This window comes from Natator depressus, chromosome 5 (genome assembly GCF_965152275.1).
Source record: "Natator depressus isolate rNatDep1 chromosome 5, rNatDep2.hap1, whole genome shotgun sequence".
Classification (NCBI taxonomy): domain Eukaryota; kingdom Metazoa; phylum Chordata; order Testudines; family Cheloniidae; genus Natator; species Natator depressus.
In genome coordinates this window covers 98,144,415-98,163,141 of record NC_134238.1, presented here as the reverse complement: position 1 = coordinate 98,163,141, position 18,727 = coordinate 98,144,415, and the positions used below count along the sequence as shown (strand labels likewise).

Genomic DNA, 18,727 nt, shown 5'->3' with positions numbered 1-18,727 from the left:
CCGGTTCATTTTCCTGTGTAGATGAGGCCTAAGATTTAGACAGTATGTTATGAACTGCACCCTTATTTCCCTACCTACCCAATTAAAATCCTATAGCAGGATATGTATTCTAGCGTACATACCCTGCCACTGTCCAGTAGGGGGAAGTGCAAGCTCTCCATCTACTGGACTATTAGTGAAAAAGCCGCTCTGGGGATGGGAAAATAGATTTCTGGTGAGCAGCAGTGTTCATGCTGAAGTCGGATGCGACCGGAGTAGATCTTGTTTTTTCGCTCCACGGAGTAACTTCATTGGTTTTAATCTTACTTGCTATGTTCTGATATTGTAACTGCACTGTCGTTACCCCTAGTTTTGCTCTCTTTTAGTGAGTGTGCCCTGGGCGGTACAACCAGCCTTGAGTCATCACATGCTGCCCCGTGCCCATACACAGACTTTTCTAAGCCAGGGAGACCCACCTGGCTCCAAAGCTGGCGGGAGGTGAGGCTGCCGCTAGCACGGACGAGTCAGAGCCGGAACTAGTCAAGCAACGTCCCGAGCGCTGAGCTCCGCCGCCCCCAGAGCCGTGAGAGGCCGAGAGCTGCCCGGCTGGGCGGGAAGTGATGGCGGGCAGGGGAAGGGGTGAGGGGGACACAAGCAGCCCGAGCCGCGGTGCAGCCCCTGCTGGCCCATGGCATTGAGTGGGTGGCGCTCTGGGAATGGTTCCCAATGGCTCTGGCCGGTGGCCCTACGACAGTATATCGCACGTACAAAGGGCCTGAGGCGTCAGGGCGCCGGCGGGCAGCCCCCCGCGCCGCTGGGGGGCGGTAGTTGCGGCGCCGGCCCAGTCCCGGGGCTGTCGCGCGCAGAAGCGGCCGTTGCGGGCGGGGCGGGGCGACTCCTCCGGCGGCGGCATGTGGAGGCCGGCGCGCGCTGCAGCCCGGGGCCTGCGCGAGGCCGCGGGAGTCCGTGGGGCGCTCGTGGCGGGACCCGCCGCCTCCTGCCGCCAGCTCGTGAGTAGCGAGCCGCGCGGCGCTTGCGTGACGCGGCTGGGACAGGCAGAGCGGTGCCCGGCCCCGGCGTGCGTGTTGGGGGCAGGGAGCCGCTCTCCCCCCCCCCCCCCGGAGACTCGCCCTTGGCGCCGCTGAAGGACTTGCCGGGCGAGGCTCCATGAGGTGTTTCAACCCCCCCCCCCCCCCGTTCCCCCTGTCGCCGAGCCCGAGACGGCCAAGCCTCCGTCCTGCCAGCAGGGTTGCGATCATGCAGCAACGCAGGACCGAGCTGGAGCTGTGGCGCTCCTAGCCCGCGTGAATGCAAAGCGCCTCATAGGGGACTGTTGCCCTTTTTTGGTAGTTGAGAGGTGGGGAGTGTCAGACTTTTTGGGCTTAAATGCTTTGTCATTGTCTTGAAACCCCGGATCTCTGTCTGCCGCATGAGTGAGCGGGAGTCAGCGTCGGAGGTAACAGCATGCAGACACAGCAGCCGAAAAAAGCGTTAGCGGGGGAGGTTGAGGAGATGTTGCTGAGGTTCCCTCCACACCCATCCCCCGCCTTTTGCATCGTTGGGAGGGAGGCTTTTACACTCTTTATCTTTGTCTAATTCCATGAGCTACTATAGTTGAGAGCGTTGTCATGTCCTCGTGTTGGTGTGAGACAAGAAACGATCAGCAGCACCCAGCAGTCCTCTGTACACAAATTATTCCTTCAGCGACGCTCCAAAAACAGAGTCATTATAGTGTTCTGTGTGAGATGAATTTAGCGTTCAGGTAGTTTTCTAGTGGAGCGAAGAACACAGACATCACCTCCAAAACTGAATGCTTTGTCTGTAGAGGGGACATTTCCCCAGCAATTCAAACCAATTTTCAAACTAATTAACAGCCCTCAGAGAGCTCCAGTTAACAGAACTATTCTAGCCTTTAGAGCCTTGTCTGTGATGTGGGTCCAAAAGGTTTTTAACTGGTTTGAATTTTTTGCTAAATTTCCCCAGCGTAGACAAGGCCTGATAAGCCAGTCTTCGGTAGAGACAGCATGGGGTGGATGCTCAGTGTTCAGCATACTTGGTGGTAGTCTCAGCTTGTCTGGAGACAGGCGGCATGGTGACTGTAATCCCCAACCTGAAACTGTGAAGATTAGTTTGGAGAATTAGAATATTTCTGTTAGTGTGCTGCCACTTCACGCAAGTTTCTAGCTTTCTTTTACATAGCTTATTTATAGACTTTCTATTGTAGTATCTGAGTACTTTAGAAATAATTAATATGTACCTGCAACACCCCATTTTACAGGTGTGGAATTGAAACCGTGATTAAGACCAACATTTTCAAAAGTGACAGCTAATTTTGGGTACTCACCTTGAGACGTTTAGGACTTAATTTTCAAGGGTGATGAACGCTCATGGCTCTCATTGATTTCAGCTAGGGTTGTGGATGCTCAGCACTGGCCATAATCAGACTCCAAGTGCATGAACTCAGGCGCACCAAATTAGTGGACACTTTTGAAAGTGAGTTGTCCAAGGTTGCTTAGGACGTCTATGACAAACCAAGGAATAGAACTCGGATCTCCTGTTTTCTAGTCTAGTGCCTTAAACACAACACCATTTTCCCTCTTACTAAATCATAGTAAAAGGCCAGAGTGTCCTAAACGTGCATTTCTGCCTCAAGAATACTAATAGATAGTTTTTGCTGCTTTGTTGGTCCTGTAAGATAACAAATGAACTTTTAACTGTGGGGGGGGGGGAGTGACTTTGGGATTCTGTTTCTTAAATATGACAAAAATTGACATTTTGTACCATTACTTTTGTTAACACTTAATTTAACTTATTTTTAGGATTCTCATCTGCAACAATTAGACCATGTTCTAAAGGTTAAAAACAGAAGTGTTCAGTTTATTGATTTAAGAAATGCAGGAACTTTGAATAACAAAAGGTAAGTTTTATTCTGAATTATTTATATGAGAATTCTGACAGTTGCATACAGATTCCAGAGAAATCATCTGTAGATGTGACAGCCCTGAAAATTAATATAGTGTGATTGTTGATATGAGCTAGCGCGGAAGGCTAGTCTTGTGGGTAAGGAAAGGACTTGGAATTATCACTTCTGAATTCTGTTTCTAGGTTTGCCACAGATTTCCTGTGTGAATTTGGGAAATCACTTAACCTCTCATGGGCCATAGTTTTCCCATCTGTAAGGTAGAATAAATGATTCCCCACTATACCTCAGATAAGTGGCATGAGACACTCTTGAATGAAAGATGCTATAGAAATTCAAAGTATTAAGTAACTTTGCAGTATTTTATGGTAACTGTAATTATTTTGTGTTTCCACATTTGTTTGCTACTGAAAACATTTCACTGAATTGCGTATTGTTATAAATATACATACACAATACCCAGATGCGCAAACTAGGTTAAAGCGCACCATGGAGATGGATTCAAAATTAATCTTTTTTCTGTGGAGAGACCTAGGTTACCAAGTCTGCATCTGCCTCCATTTTTCTGTTGGTAAAGTGGCGGTGTTGAGAGGTTTACCTAATATTTGTAACATGCTTTGAGATTCTTGGAAGAAAACTACAGTAGAAGTGCATATTTATTATTTTATTGGAATGAATGGGGACTTCCAAAAGAGGGAAGTCCCTTACTGTATGTAGACCGGATGTGTCTGAATGTTGACATCCTTACATCTTTGTTTATGTATACAGTTGCTGTTTCCTGTATAATATATGTCTATAAACAACATACTGTATGTTTATAAATATAAATTATTTAGATTTACCTTAAAGATTAAACAGTACTTGCATGGACAGAGTACTTCTGCAACAATGTTGTATTTTAAAATCTAGAGGTCTATCTTCAGTAACATTCTGGGCACAGAAGTAGCTGGGGAAAGAAACATACTTAGTCCAATTAGCTGTCTATAATCTCGGGTTTTAAAATTCCACCTCAATTTATAAGGTGCTTTGTGGCATACGGCAATTTGTGACAAATCGCCTCCTCCAATCGCAAGTGATTATCTCGTATTATAACATGTTCCCAAGATGATGATGATCTTGTTTTGTATTTGTATTTGTAGGAAAGAGTTTCATGCTAAAGTAATACATATTTTCTCCTAGTAATCTTAGATTTGTTTACATGCCACTGCAGTTCTTTAGATGAGACTACTTATGAAAAACTTGCTGAAGAAACACTGGACTCATTAGCAGACTTCTTTGAGGATCTAGCAGACAAGCCTTTTACACCTGAAGATTATGATGTCTCCTTTGGGGTATATTTTACAGTTTTTGTTCTTGCTGTAATTATTGTAGGGTTTTTCCTTGAAGGAAATATCTTCATTCAACTAGTCTTTAGTGCAAAAGTTTAAGAAACATATTTCACTTATTTATTCAGTGTGAACTATTTGAAAATCAAGTTTTTAAATTTGATTTTACTCATTGAGGGAGTGGTATCTCTTTTGATGGAAAAATATATAATACACTGTTTTAAGAGTTAAAGAATTGTAATAGTATTTAAACGATGAAGTTATTTTTATGAGAGTTAAACCATTATTACATGAGGCCTGAAATTGGTTTCCGGTCTCTTATACTGGTCTCTGATACTGGTGTTACACATGTCACTTTTGAATTATCTTGGTGAAAGTGACAGCTGTAGCTATAAATTTATTTTCAAATACCTATCAGTTTATTTACAGTTGGTGGAATCAATCAAATTATATGCTGCTGTGCTCTGCTTGATTTGAGGAGAATAAAATCTAACCCAGACCACTGGCTGCAACATAGCATCTACACTACTCCAGTCTCTGGACTGGAATAATAGTTGCTTCCTGTTTATATCCCCATGTGGAGGTTCCCAACTAGTGGCTCCACCAGATCAGGATTTAAGTGCATATAAACGGGCAGCTGGAGCTTCTGCTGCTTGTGTTCTGTGTATAGAGGCCTTTAGTCTTCAGAGCTGTCCAACTGTCAGCTTTTCTGAGCACTACATTCACTCTTTATCTCACAGAAGTACATATACAAAAAATGGGAAAATAATACCTTAGCCTCTTTTTGCATTTGGCAAAACTGATAAGTACTTGATCTGGTCAAATATTCAATTAATATTTTACCTGTAACTTCTCCAATAAATAATAGCAGTGTATTATTCACTGCTAGTGTTTTGAATAGATCTTGAAAGGTTGTGATTATTAGCCTTTCAAGATCTATTCAATATAAAGAATATTTTGAAAACTAAATAGAAAAAATATCACCAAAAAGTTTGGTTTTGTGTTTTTTCTTTAGATTAAATATTTTTTATATGCTTCCTGACTTGAATTGCCTTTCTCTCCAGTAACTTTTCAATGTAGAGTTTTTGGCATGTACTTACTGAAAGGTTTGGAGGATTTTTATTTACGTCAATCTTAATATGTACATTATGACTGTTTGGATTCAAATTATGAAAAGACTAGTAATATGACAAGCCATAGGGTGGCACACTTGGAAAAGAACTGGCAGAGTTGTAATATCTTTTGACCTTTTAAATTTCTCCATTCAGTTAATATGTGATGTGCTTGAAAAAGTCTCCCTGGAGAGTAATCTTGTTAGCAGAAATTATGAATGTCCATAACAGCATGCAATAGTTTCATACTAGCTATGCACAAAAATGAAAAATTAATTCTTAAGTGTTGTTTCCATTAACTTTTTTAAAAAAGGTTTTAAAATGTATTTTCCAAAGTTTTATGAATAGTACAGAATGAATGTGTGAATGTTTTAATACCAGGGTTTGAAGATAATTTTCCCTTAATTTACAATGTGAAAGCAAAGATCATCTCTCTTCTGTCTGACACATCATTAGGGTTTCTGATTTTAGCTTTTAACTTTTAAAAGTATCCTGATACAAAAAAAGGTGTTTATCCATTAAAAACTGGAACAACACCAGAAATGATTACTTGTATCTAAGAGCTTGTCTACAGGGAGCAGTAATGCAGACTGCAGGAGTATGATTTCTAAAGCACACTAATGTGTTGTACATTAATTGATCCATGTAGACCCTGCTGGAGCACACTGAAGGCTTCCTACTGCATTATAACATAGTGCTGTTTGCAACAGTACTACATTAAAGTGCACTAGGGACCATTACAAAGAGATTACTGATTACCATATGTACTACTGAAATGAGTAACGGCATAGTATATATTGTTTATTTACAGAATCTAGAAATAGAGCCTCCAAGGCCCCCAGTTTTTGGACATCTACATACAATTCAAAAAACATTAAAAAATAAACCCCCAAAAATGAAATTAATAAACCGTGAAAAACAGAAGCCCCATAATAATGTAAGTGTAGATGTAGTGTTCTTATTAGATCAGTTGAGCCCTATTTGGTATTAGTATATTTTAACATACAGCATGCATTATGGGATAATGCTGAACACTTGTGTATAGCTCTGAACATTAGCTAACAGAATATACTAACACATTTGTGCAAATATTTAATTGGAATAATTTATAGCATTCAAAGCTCTCCAAGGTACCCTTGTTTTACCTGTTTCATTTCATGCTGTTCTTAGAACACTGGGAAATAGTAAGGAGTGAGCTCACAATGAGACTGGGAATAGGTTAGTTTTAGTCCTCGTGTCACATTAGGCTAAAGCATTACCTAGTTAAAATAAAATAACTGGCAGGGAAATCAGATGACTCAGTATTAATTAGCACCGTCAGAGGCTTTTATTCATTTGTACTTCTTTTTCCCCTATACCACATAGAATAATCAAACAACCTTTGTTTCTTTACTGAACTCAGACAGTAGCGGGGCTGGGCCTTAGATTAACACATCACTTGTGAGATGTCAGTAATCAAAAGGGTTGGCTGATGTTGCAGAGGACTGCTGCTTTTGCTATGAAATGATGTTGAACTTTCAGTAGCTACTTGGTCACAAGGTAAAATGCTGTTGAAATTTCAAAACAAATTGTTACCTACAGGAAAATTAAGAGATCTAGCAATTGTCTTCTGGATCAGAAAAAGGTAATGCAGGATCACGAAAGGTGCTGACACAGTGTGGGCTGCAGTGCATTTGGGGAGGCTGTAGGGAAAAAGAAATGTGCAGCTATCCTAATACCTGAAGTAGCCCCACGGTACATAAGCTACAATACTGCTATTTTTTTACCTAAGTTTAATTCAGGTCACTCTCAGGTTTACTCAGTCCAAGTGGTATCTGTCTTATATCCTTAAAATTAGGACTCTCTAAAAGAGTTATAGTTGCCCTTCAAAATTCCCTTATGAAAATGTCATGCCAATGTAAATCTTCATGGTATAATTCAGAGATGGAAGGAAGGCAGTACAAAGGAAAGAAACACTCTCTTGGAAAATGTTCTATAATTGACATAAGTGAATCAAAACAAACCTCAGTTAGTTAGAATTGGAACATTCCTGAGGTATAATGCAGGATCTGGGCACTTCATCACAAGTTATGTGGGAATGTACTTGTCCCACTCATTTGGAGACCATATACAGTTACAGAAAAAAAAGTAAAGTAAACGTGGATAGCTCAGAGATTCAGTAATGGGACATGGAGCCTCTTGCCTCTGGCCGCCTGTTTTAATCGGTTTCAGATTGTTAGTGAACAAAAATAGTTGCTTTCTGCTAGCTGTTGAATGTTCTCTGTGAAATGAATAGATGGTCTCAATCCAGTTGCTAGTGGACTGAATGCCCACTTCACAGTTAAGCAGTAATTAGTGCACAAGCTGGCAGTCTCAGAAGAGAGGTCAAAGCTCACTGGAGTATTATTTATTTGAGTCCTAACATTGTGGATGGTGCTATACCAACACACAAGTCCGGATCAGGAGAGCTTAGAGTCTAGATCAGACACAAATGATCTATGTTTGACCATGGAGACTGACAAGTTTTCATATCTAATGGTGGTCCCACTGGTCATCAGTGAGGTAGAATGGCATAGCAGATTGTGGAGGATTTGAATGTCCACTGATGATGCTTTTGCAGATATCTCGCAAATTGCTGTTTTGATCTTTATATCTACAGTGCTTTATTATAGAAGAAAAATCATTATTCTCATTAAGTAATGGTGCATCGATACTCCTCCCTTCCCCCCCTTTATGCTTTAGAATGGAGTTTTAACAGCTAAACTAGGTGGAGACATGGGAACCTATGTAATCAACAGGCAGACACCGAACAAGCAGATTTGGCTGTCCTCTCCTACTAGGTAAGTAATTATCTGTATGCTAGGAACTGTCTGAAAATTCAGAGATGAATTAAAAGCCTGCCTGCTAGCCCCATGGAGACTATTTAATGCCCTGATCACATATTTTATGCATTTTCTCGAAACATACACCCAATAGGATTTTCCCTAAAGGTATGATAACTAGTTGCTGTTTATACTTCAGGTGGTGACTGACAGAAACGGACAGGCTGACCCACAAACTAGTGCAGTAAAATGTATCGTGTAATAAAATGTGTTCAATTTTTTAAATGTCCAGTTTTCACAAGCACTGTGAACATGACTGTAGCCTATACATAGAAGGCTAAACAGCTGTGACAAAAGAACTGTCAGGAAGAAAAATGAGATTGTTATGGTCTAACACTATTCTTTATGGATTCACCCTGTAAGCCTGTGTATGGGTTTCTTGTTTTGTTCGTGCGCATGTTTTCTACAGCTTAACCAAGAGATGTTTTTATCAATCTTGGGCAGTTCTTAATGTGGAGGTCTTGATTGCTGTGTCCTCTGCCTTGTCTTCTGTGCCAGTTTGATCCATTCCAGGTTTTGCAGTTGGTTCTGACTAGGAGTGAGATGTACAGAATGTGTTGAAAGAATGCCATGAGTGGCCTCACCAAAAGTTTACAGTGAAATCTGCTACTCTCCCAGGAGCAGAATGAGGTAGTCTTTCATCTCTCTGGCATTGTTGATGGATGGTCTAGCTAAAACGGAAAGACAAAGCATAAAGATTCACTGTACATATGTAGGTAGATTTCTTAGAGGTCATTCAAATAGAACAACTAACTATAAAATCAGGAATGGATCAAACTACTGTGCAGTAGGATTAACATTTTTAAAAGTGAATTTTTAGAAAATCATCTTATTTTAAATAGTCTGCCTAAGTAATTAAAATACTCTTTAGTGATTTGCCTTCTAGCCTCCTGTAACTGTTTTTGGTGTACACTTAGCTGGTGTACAGGAGTGACTCTCAACCTTTCCAGACTTACTGTACCCCTTTTGGGAGTCTGATTTGCCTTGTGTACCCTCAGGGTTCACCTCACTTAAAAACTACTTGCTTACAAAATCAGACATAAAAATACAAAGGTGTCACAGCACACTATTACTGAAAAATTGCTTACTTACTTATTTTTACCATATACATTATAAAATACATCAATTAAAACAGAAATATTGTACTTAAATTCAGTGTATAGTATGTAGAGCAGTATAAACAACTCATTGTCTGTATGACATTTTAGTTAGTACTGACTTCGCTAGTGCTTTTTATGTAGCTTATTGTAAAATTAGGCAAATATCTAGATGAATTGATGTACCCCCTGGAAGACTTCTGAGTACCCCCCAGGGGTACACGTACCCCGGTTGAGAACCACTGGTGTACATTATATTAGATAAGCCATTGTAGCTTATTGTTAATCCCTCTCTCCTCCCCGAATCCTGTTTGTTTAAATAAACAAGATATTGCTTTTCAAAGGTTTTTATCATGGAAAGGCAATAGGCAAAAAATCAAACAATCCTTTTTATTTATGTCTAGACACTTGCAAGACAGTGCCTCAGAATCTAAGTTACGCATTAGATATTTTTTTTAAACCTCAAGCATAAAACACAAGTTCAGGTTCTATTTACATCCGTATCTGGAGATTAAGAAGTCAGAGAGTTTATATTGTATTTGGATCTATTTAACTTTTATGAGCCAATGCTAGCTGAGTGAAGAAGTACGTGTTCCTGAGTAACAGATTTGTGGAAAATATAAGTAGTAGTTTTCATCTTCAATATGTTCAAGGGATCATAGAATTATAGAATATCAGGGTTGGAAGGGACCTCTGGAGGTCATCTAGTCCAACCCCGTGCTCAAAGCAGGACCAATCCCCAATTTTTGCCCCCTCAAGGATTGAACTTACAACCCTGGGTTTAGCCGGCCAATGCTCTAACCACTGAGCTATCCCTCCCCCCGAAAAAAAAATTAAGTCATTGCTGCATCATAGAATATCAGAGTTGGAAGGGACCTCAGGAGATCATCTAATCCAACCCTCTGTTCAAAGAAGGGCCAATCCCCCATTTTTTTTGGCCCCAGATCCCTAAATGGCCCCCTCAAGGATTGAACTCACAACCCTGGGTTTAGCAGGTCAATGCTCAAACCACTGAGCTATCCCTCCCCTATTGAAGAAAGGAACAGCCCTGACCGTCCAAAAAAAGTAGGGTCTGCTAAAAGCTTCTGACCCTGAGAGAATTTTTCATCTAAGAAATCTTTCCCTTGTAAAGGTTTGGCTTTATGCTTCATCTGTTTATGGCAGTATGGCAAACGTTGGTGTGTTTCCTGCAAGAAAACAGTACATGTTTACTTAGTTTTCCAATTCCTGCTAAGAGATTTTGTAACTTTTATATGCAGACATGTACTGCATGTACTGTAACTAACGCTAATAACATCTGTGTCCTGGATGTGATGCGCTATGGAGTGTCATAAATATAAAGGGAAGGGTAACCACTTTTCTGTATACAGAACTATAAAATCCCTCCTGGCCAGAGGCAAAATCCTTTCACCTGTAAAGGGTTAAGAAGCTAGGATAACCTTGCTGGCACCTGACCAAAATGACCAATGAGGAGAAAAGTTACTTTCAAAGCTGGAGGGCGGGGGGGAACAAAGGGTCTGTCTGTGTGATGCTTTTGCCAGGACCAGGTCAGGAACGCTCTTCAGAACTTCTGTTAAGTTAGTAAGTAATCTAGCTAGAAATGCGTTAGATTTCCTTTTGTTTAAATGGCTGGTAAATAAATAAATGGCTGTGCTGAATGGAATGTATATTCCTGTTTTTGTGTCTTTTTGTAACTTAAGGTTTTGCCTAGAGGGATTCTCTAGGTTTTGAATCTGATTACCCTGTAAGGTATTTACCATCCTGATTTTACAGAGGTGATTCTTTTACTTTTTCTTTCATTAAAATTCTTCTTTTAAGATCCTGATTGCTTTTTCATTGTTCTTAAGATCCAAGGGTTTGGGTCTGTGTTCACCTATGCAGATTGGTGAGGATTTTTATCAAGCCTTCCCCAGGATAGGGCTTGGGGGGATATTTTCGGGGGATGACATCTCCAAGTGGGCTCTTTCCCTGGTCTTTGTTTAACACGCTTGGTGGTGGCAGCATAGGGCTCAAGGACAAGGCAAAGTTTGTACCTTGAAGTTTTTATCCTAAGCTGGTAAGAATAAGCTTAGGGGGTCTTTCATGCAGGTCCCCACATCTGTACCCTAGAGTTCAGAATGGGGAAGGAACCTTGACAGAGTGGGAGAAGCAGAGACTTGGTGGGATAACTCACATGACTGGAGTACTGTCATGGATGGATATAAGCTGTTCAGGAAGGGCAGAAAAGGTGGGGGAGTTGCACTGTATGTAAGAGAGCAGTATGACTGCTCAGAGCTCCAGTATGAAACTGCAGAAAAACCTGAGAGTCTCTGGATTAAGTTTAGAAGTGTGAGCAACAAGGGTGATGTCGTGGTGGGAGTCTACTATAGACCACCAGACCAGGGGGATGAGGTGGACGAGGCTTTCTTCCGGCAACTCACAGAAGTTACTAGGTCGCAGGCCCTGGTTCTCCTGGGAGACTTCAATCACCCTGATATCTGCTGGGAGAGCGATACAGCGGTGCACAGGCAATCCAGGAAGTTTTTGGAAAATGTAGGGGACAATTTCCTGGTGCAAGTGCTGGAGGAACCAACTAGGGGCAGAGCTCTTCTTGACCTGCTGCTCACAAACCGGGAAGAATTAGCAGGGGAAGCAAAAGTGGATGGGAACCTGGGAGGCAGCGACCATGAAATGGTTGAGTTCAGGATCCTAACACAAGGAAGAAAGGAGAGCAGCAGAATACAGACCCTGGACTTCAGAAAAGCAGACTTTGACTCCCTCAGGAAACTGATGGGCAAGATCCCCTGGGAGAATAACATGAGGGGGAAAGGAGTCCAGGAGAGCTGGCTGTATTTTAAAGAATCCTTATTGAGGTTACAGGGACAAACCATCCCGATGTGTAGAAAGAATAGTAAATATGGCAGGCAACCAGCTTGGCTTAACAGTGAAATCCTTGCTGCTCTTAAATACAAAAAAGAAGCTTACAAGAAGTGGAAGATTGGACAAATGACCAGGGATGAGTATAAAAATATTGCTCGGGCTTGCAGGAGTGAAATCAGGAAGGCAAAATCACACCTGGAGTTGCAGCTAGCAAGAGATGTTAAAAGTAACAGGAAGGGTTTCTTCAGGTATGTTAGCAACAAGAAGAAAGTCGAGGAAAGTGTGGGCCCCTTACTGAATGAGGGAGGCAACCTAGTGACAGAGAATGTGGAAAAAGCTAATGTACTCAATGCTTTTTTTTGCCTCTGTCTTCACGAACAAGGTCAGCTCCCAGACTACTGCACTGGGCAGCACAGCATGGGGAGAAGGTGACCAGCCCTCTGTGGAGAAAGAAGTGGTTCGGGACTATTTAGAAAAGCTGGACGAGCGCAAGTCCATGGGGCCGGATGCATTGCATCCGAGAGTGCTAAAGGAGTTGGCGGATGTGATTGCAGAGCCATTGGCCATTATCTTTGAAAACTCATGGCGATCGGGGAAGGTCCCAGATGACTGAAAAAGGCTAATATAGTGTCCATCTTTAAAAAAGGGAAGGAGGAGGATCCTGGGAACTACAGGCCAGTCAGCCTCACCTCAGTCCCTGGAAAAATCATGGAGCAGGTCCTCAAGGAATCAATTCTGAAGCACTTAGAGGAGAGGAAAGTGATCAGGAACAGTCAGCATGAATTCACAAGGGCAAGTCATGCCTGACTAATCTAATTGCCTTCTATGACGAGATAACTGGCTCTGTGGATGAAGGGAAAGGAGTGGACGTGTTGTTCCTTGACTTTAGCAAAGTTTTTGACACGGTCTCCCACAGTATTCTCGCCAGCAAGTTAAAGTAGTGTGGGCTGGATGAATGGACTATAAGGTGAATAGAAAGCTGGCTAGATCATCGGGCTCAACGGGTAGTGATCAATGGCTCCATGTCTAGTTTGCAGCCGGTATCAAGTGGAGTGCCCCAGGGGTTGGTCCTGGGGCCGGTTTTGTTCAATATCTTCATAAATGATCTGGAGGATGGTGTGGATTGCACCCTCAGCAAGTGTGCAGATGACACTAAACTGGGAGGAGTGATAGATACGCTGGAGGGTAGGGATAGGATACAGAGGGACCTAGACAAATTGGAGGATTGGGCCAAAAGAAATCTGATGAGGTTCAACAAGGACAAGTGCAGAGTCCTGCACTTAGGATGGAAGAATCCAATGCACCACTACAGACTAGGGACCGAATGGCTCAGCAGCAGTTCTGCAGAAAAGGACCTAGGGGTTACAGTGGACAAGAAGTTGGATATGAGTCAACAGTGGGCTCTTGTTGCCAAGAAGGCCAATGGCATTTTGGGCTGTATAAGTAGGGGCATTGCCAGCAGGTCGAGGGACGTGATCTTTCCCCTCTATTCGACATTGTTGAGGCCTCATCTGGAGTACTGTGTCCAGTTTTGGGCCCCACACTACAAGAAGGATGTGGAAAAATTGGAAAGAGTCCAGCGGAGGGCAACAAAAATGATTAGGGGACTGGAACACATGACTTATGAGGAGAGGCTGAGGGAACTGGGGATGTTTGGTCTTCAGAAGAGAAGAATGAGGGGGGATTTGATAGCTCCTTTCAACTACCTGAAAGGGGGTTCTAAAGAGGATGGCTCTAGACTGTTCTCAGTGGTAGCAGATGACAGAACAAGGAGTAATGGTATCAAGTTGCAGTGGGGGAGATTTAGGTTGGATATTAGGAAAAACCTTTTTCACTATGAGGGTGGTGAAACACTGGAATGCGTTACCTAGGGAGGTGGTGGAATCTCCTTCCCTAGAAGTTTTTAAGGTCAGGCTTGACAAAGCCCTGGCTGGGATGATTTAGCCGGGGATCGGTCCTGCTTTGAGCAGGGGGTTGGACTAGATGACCTCCTGAGGTCCCTTCCAACCCTGATATTCTATGATTCTAAGCAAGCAATGCTGCTAATGATAAACAGCATTTGAATATTGAGGTGTTTGCTGTCTCAGCACAATAAATGTAAAATCATTGTGGGTTAATGACCACTTTGGCAACAACACTGTGAGAGAGAGCGAGAGCTTAAGAGACAAGAAAAGGAAACTACTATTGAATTTCTCTAGCTCCAGGCTGCTGTGCTTTGTTACATACATGTAGGTGAACTAAGGCTGTATTTATATGGCAATATACAATTGGCACATTCAAAAGAAGGTGTGCCACCTGCACATAGTTTCTCTTTTGTGCAGCTCCATTAATTAAAGCTTTTAAACATTGCAAAATGTCTTTAACAAATGAGGCGTAATTATTTTGGTTGTCATGATCTTTTACTGCTTTATAAAAAGGTATTCATAGTCTTGTGTGAGAAACGCACTTACTATATAGACGCTTGGCATGTTGTTAGAATTCAAAAGATCCTTATAATTAAAAGGTAGTAAATGTTTGTACAGCATTTTGAAAGTGTAAAGCACTATACATGTTTATTTTATATTTGTTAAATAATAGCACAATGATTTGATTTTGACTAGGTAAAATTTCAAAACAGTTCACATAATTCATCAAAATATTTTGTTTTAGTTGAGTTGCCCTAAACCATATCCCACTCTAACTTTTTGTAGGCTGTTTCCACTTCCAGAATTGCACATGTAATTGCACAGTAAAAAGTTACTACTTTTTGCAAAGGCCATACCAGTGAGAAGCAACATAATAAAATAACTGGAGCACTCAAAACAACCATAAGCTCACGTGCAGCCGAAGAGATGTCCCTATAAAATCCTAGTCATTTTGACTTACCTTTATGTGTGTCCTTAATATTTTTAGTTCGCGCCCTGAAGGTTATTCATTGCGATACTGTGAATAATTTAAATATTGAGGTGTCAGATTTGTTTTTTGTTAGTTTTTAGACACTGCAGCCTGGCATAGGTGTACAGGACAGCCTGTTTTCTAGCAGAGTTTGTACTGGAATCACCTCTAATCCCAAGGCAATTTGACCTAGAAATACGAGTTCAGAGATAAGAAGTTTCAAGACTTCCTTGTATTTCATTCTCTGCAGACATTTTTATTCTTTTGTCTCCTTCCCTTCTTACTACTTCACCAAATGTCAACACAGAAATCTGTCTTCCATGGAGGGCAAGTCAAAACTGCCTTCATTAAAAATAAATACTTTTTAAAGAGTCTTGTAATCATTCTTCCCATTTTCCAGGTGCGTAACTGAGTCAAAGACAAATGAGCCTGCCTAAACTTGGTGGCTGAGTGTGGAAGATAGAATCCAGGTCTCCTTACTCTCCCTTTACTGTATTTGTTGTGGGAGTGAAGCATCTCATGACACCAGGAGCTTCAAATTGCTTTCGGATATAGATCTACAGGGCAGATTATTTTTTATTTAGTAATTTAATCCTGTTGTGTTTAACTTGAGAGAGAAAATATTCTTTACTCTGTGCAGTGAATCATTTTGGACATTTGCACATTATATCATTGTGTTGGAATTAATACTTTATATTAATACAGCAGTTTACAAACAACTCTTATAACACCCTTAGGAGCTAGATATTATTACCACTGTTACAGATTGTGGAGAAAATAAATCAAGTGAAGGAGAGAAGGATCTTAATGGCCTAGATCCAGTGAAGTGTATAAGCAAAAGTACTCCCCACTGAAGTCCATAGGACCATTTGCATGCATGTAAATTAAAACATGCTTACGTGCTTTGCTGGATTTAGGCCTTAATGATTTCTTCAAGGCCACATGTTGGAACCAGTTTGAGAGCTGGAATTAGAATTTGGTGATGATTGGCTTCTGGTCCATGCTGAGACCACGAGCCACACACCTCTTTCTTGCTAAATATTGTTTTACTTCTGGCTGCTTTCTTTAACTTAGTCATTCAGATTCTCCTGGTGTTTGTTTGGGGATGGCTGAAATTTCAGAAATGTTTGACCTATGCTCATACAGTATACATGTTCTGTTTTCTAGTGGGCCCAAACGTTACGACTGGACTGGAAGAAACTGGGTGTATTCTCATGATGGAGTATCTCTTCATGAACTACTAGCAGTGGAACTCTCAGCAGCATTAAAAACTAAAATAGACTTATCTCCTTTAGTATACTCTGGAAAAGGTGATACTTGATCATTGTCTGCCTCAGAGAAATCAAGACTTTGGCCTGTTGCCCCTCTTTGGTGTATAGTTCCTAAGGTTAACACCTTGTTCTACTTTTGTCTTCCTATTTTTGTTTCAGCTTCACTATGTTGTGTAACAATAATGTGAACATAATATATTTTTCTTAGCTCTGCATGTTTGGGTTTATGTGTTTAGTGTATGGGTTTGTGTTTGTTATGTGGATTTCTGTGTGTGTCTGCATTCAAAATTCATAGCTAAGAGTATGGTATTAGACACTGGTTGTCCCAGCCCACATTCCTCCTGGTTGGTTGGTAATTCATCAGTAGTGCACAGATGGCATCTCATGACTAAAGAAAACTGTGCTACTCACCTTGGGCCATATTGAGGAACCCTTACCCAGGTTCCATTGAAATCAATTACATGAACTGGGGGGAGTAAGGTAATATTCTATGTAAGAGCCTATTGTGTTTAAAAGAAAATAAGGTAAGGGGAAATGTTTTTCTTTTCTATAACTGGTGTAATAGGGATTTTCTTCTTAAAATATCACAGGATTTAATCTGAAATTCACATTTCTGCCTTTGCTCCTTCAGACTTATCTTTTTAAGCTTAAGCTTCCAGCTACCAGTTCTGCTATCGGCAAGGGTCCAAATGGTATGTGGAGCTGAAAAAAGTGTTTGATTTAGTTTAAATGTCTAATGATGCATTCAAAGTTGTAGAGAAAGGAATTTATAACCTTTTCTCTATTCCGTTTGCTATGAGTGTCTTCACAGAGTAAGCATACATTGCATAAATATATAACTCTTTAATATTATTATTTATTATTAAGCAAAGCAAGAATTTTCTGTTCCAATAGCAATAAACCATGCCAAGTTTTGCATTGGCATAACTCATGCTGCACTTCTCATGTAGTTGAAGTGAGGCACAAGATCAAAGGCAAAGTGACAACGCAAGGCTCACACTGATGCAAACCCTGTTGTGTTATTGCTACATTCTTAAGGCTGAGAAGCTGGAGTCTTCTGACTAGCTGAGAAATAAAAAGAAATAAGGGCAAAAACAGGTAATTCACTCTAGGTATTACACCAAATAACTTGTAAAAAAACATAATTTAATAAGTGACATGCAAACATGTGACACTATAAAATTTGCCTTACTGTAACATTACCATTATTGCTTTTCAAAAATTGTATATAAAAAGGGAGCCCAATTTGCTGTCACATTTGAAAGACTGAGCCACATTTATGTAAGCTTTTAGCATTACATTAAAAGAGGCCTGGTACTGATTTTGAAATACAACATTTTCTTGGTTTCTGAGTTTCCCCAGACAACTTTCTTGTGTTTTAGAATGATATGACTGCTTGGTTGGCTAACACTGTTACTGATGTGATGTGTCATTGAAAGATATCTAATAAATATACAGTATTCTTTGGTGGTATTGTCCATTATTTAGGGTTAAAATGCAATTCTTGATACCAACTCCTGCCCGCTATTAATTAAAATATGAAATAATATCTCATTGGAGCCAGTTCTGGATTAGATTATCTGTGCTGTGTATGTGTATCTTTCAGCCATAGGAAAAAGGGAGTCAGTCATCTGAAACCTTAACTGCTAAATTACTTCTGAAATCAAGGAAATACAATGAGTGCTACCAGTATGAGTTGGTGAGACCAAAACACACCACTACGCAAAGCAGAGATAAAACTAGGACAGTTAAAACTGATTGGGGGTTGAGGGTGACACCTCATTTACAGCAAATGGAAATTTGAGATGTAGCTGTTTAAATTTCACCCCTCAACAACTCACAAAGCTAGAGTTAGGCAGACGTGTGTTGACATTAGTGGTATGTTCACACAGCATTTTGGAGGCCACAGGAGCAAGCCTTCGAGGCTGGGTGACCGACTTGAGCGAGTTGGGCCCATGCTGGCACACTAAAAATAGCTGTATAGACAGCATTTTGAAGCTGCAGCGCAGGCTGGAGCTCAGGCTCTGAAGCTTAGGTTGGGCATACAGCTATGCTTTACATGGATGCTACAAGTACACCGGACCAGTGCAAGACCACAGTTGTAGAAAATCTTATGGATGTTAGAGTATGACCGACCGTGCAAGTGCTAATCTAAGAGCTGGCTCCACTAATGGCCACTTCCCAGGCCCAACTGGAGAAGTAGTAGTAGAAGGAATAAAACAAAATAACCCAAACGTGCTAAAGGGAAAACTGTCTAAGACAATTGCCATTTCAGGCACACTTGGTACTGTCTGTAATTATTGAATAGTGTTTAGATAACATAGTGGCACTAATAGATCACTGATATAAGCTGTGCAGCTGCCTTTAAAAATGGCTTACCTACTCATTAAATGGATTAGGGGCTTTCAGAGCTGTTGATGACTGGAACT

At 41.0% G+C, this 18,727-nt stretch overlaps 1 protein-coding gene across 1 annotated transcript; it reads left to right on the top strand.

Moving 5' to 3' along the window:
• The first annotated feature begins 878 nt into the window (after window positions 1-878).
• FXN (frataxin) lies at window positions 879-17,553 on the top strand. The gene is made up of 5 exons (XM_074953285.1): window positions 879-989; window positions 2,799-2,896; window positions 4,110-4,230; window positions 8,058-8,155; window positions 16,195-17,553. Exons 1-5 carry the CDS (start codon window positions 891-893, stop codon window positions 16,346-16,348), a joined length of 570 nt encoding a protein of 189 aa, XP_074809386.1. The 5' UTR covers window positions 879-890; the 3' UTR covers window positions 16,349-17,553.
• Window positions 17,554-18,727: the final 1,174 nt, after the last annotated feature.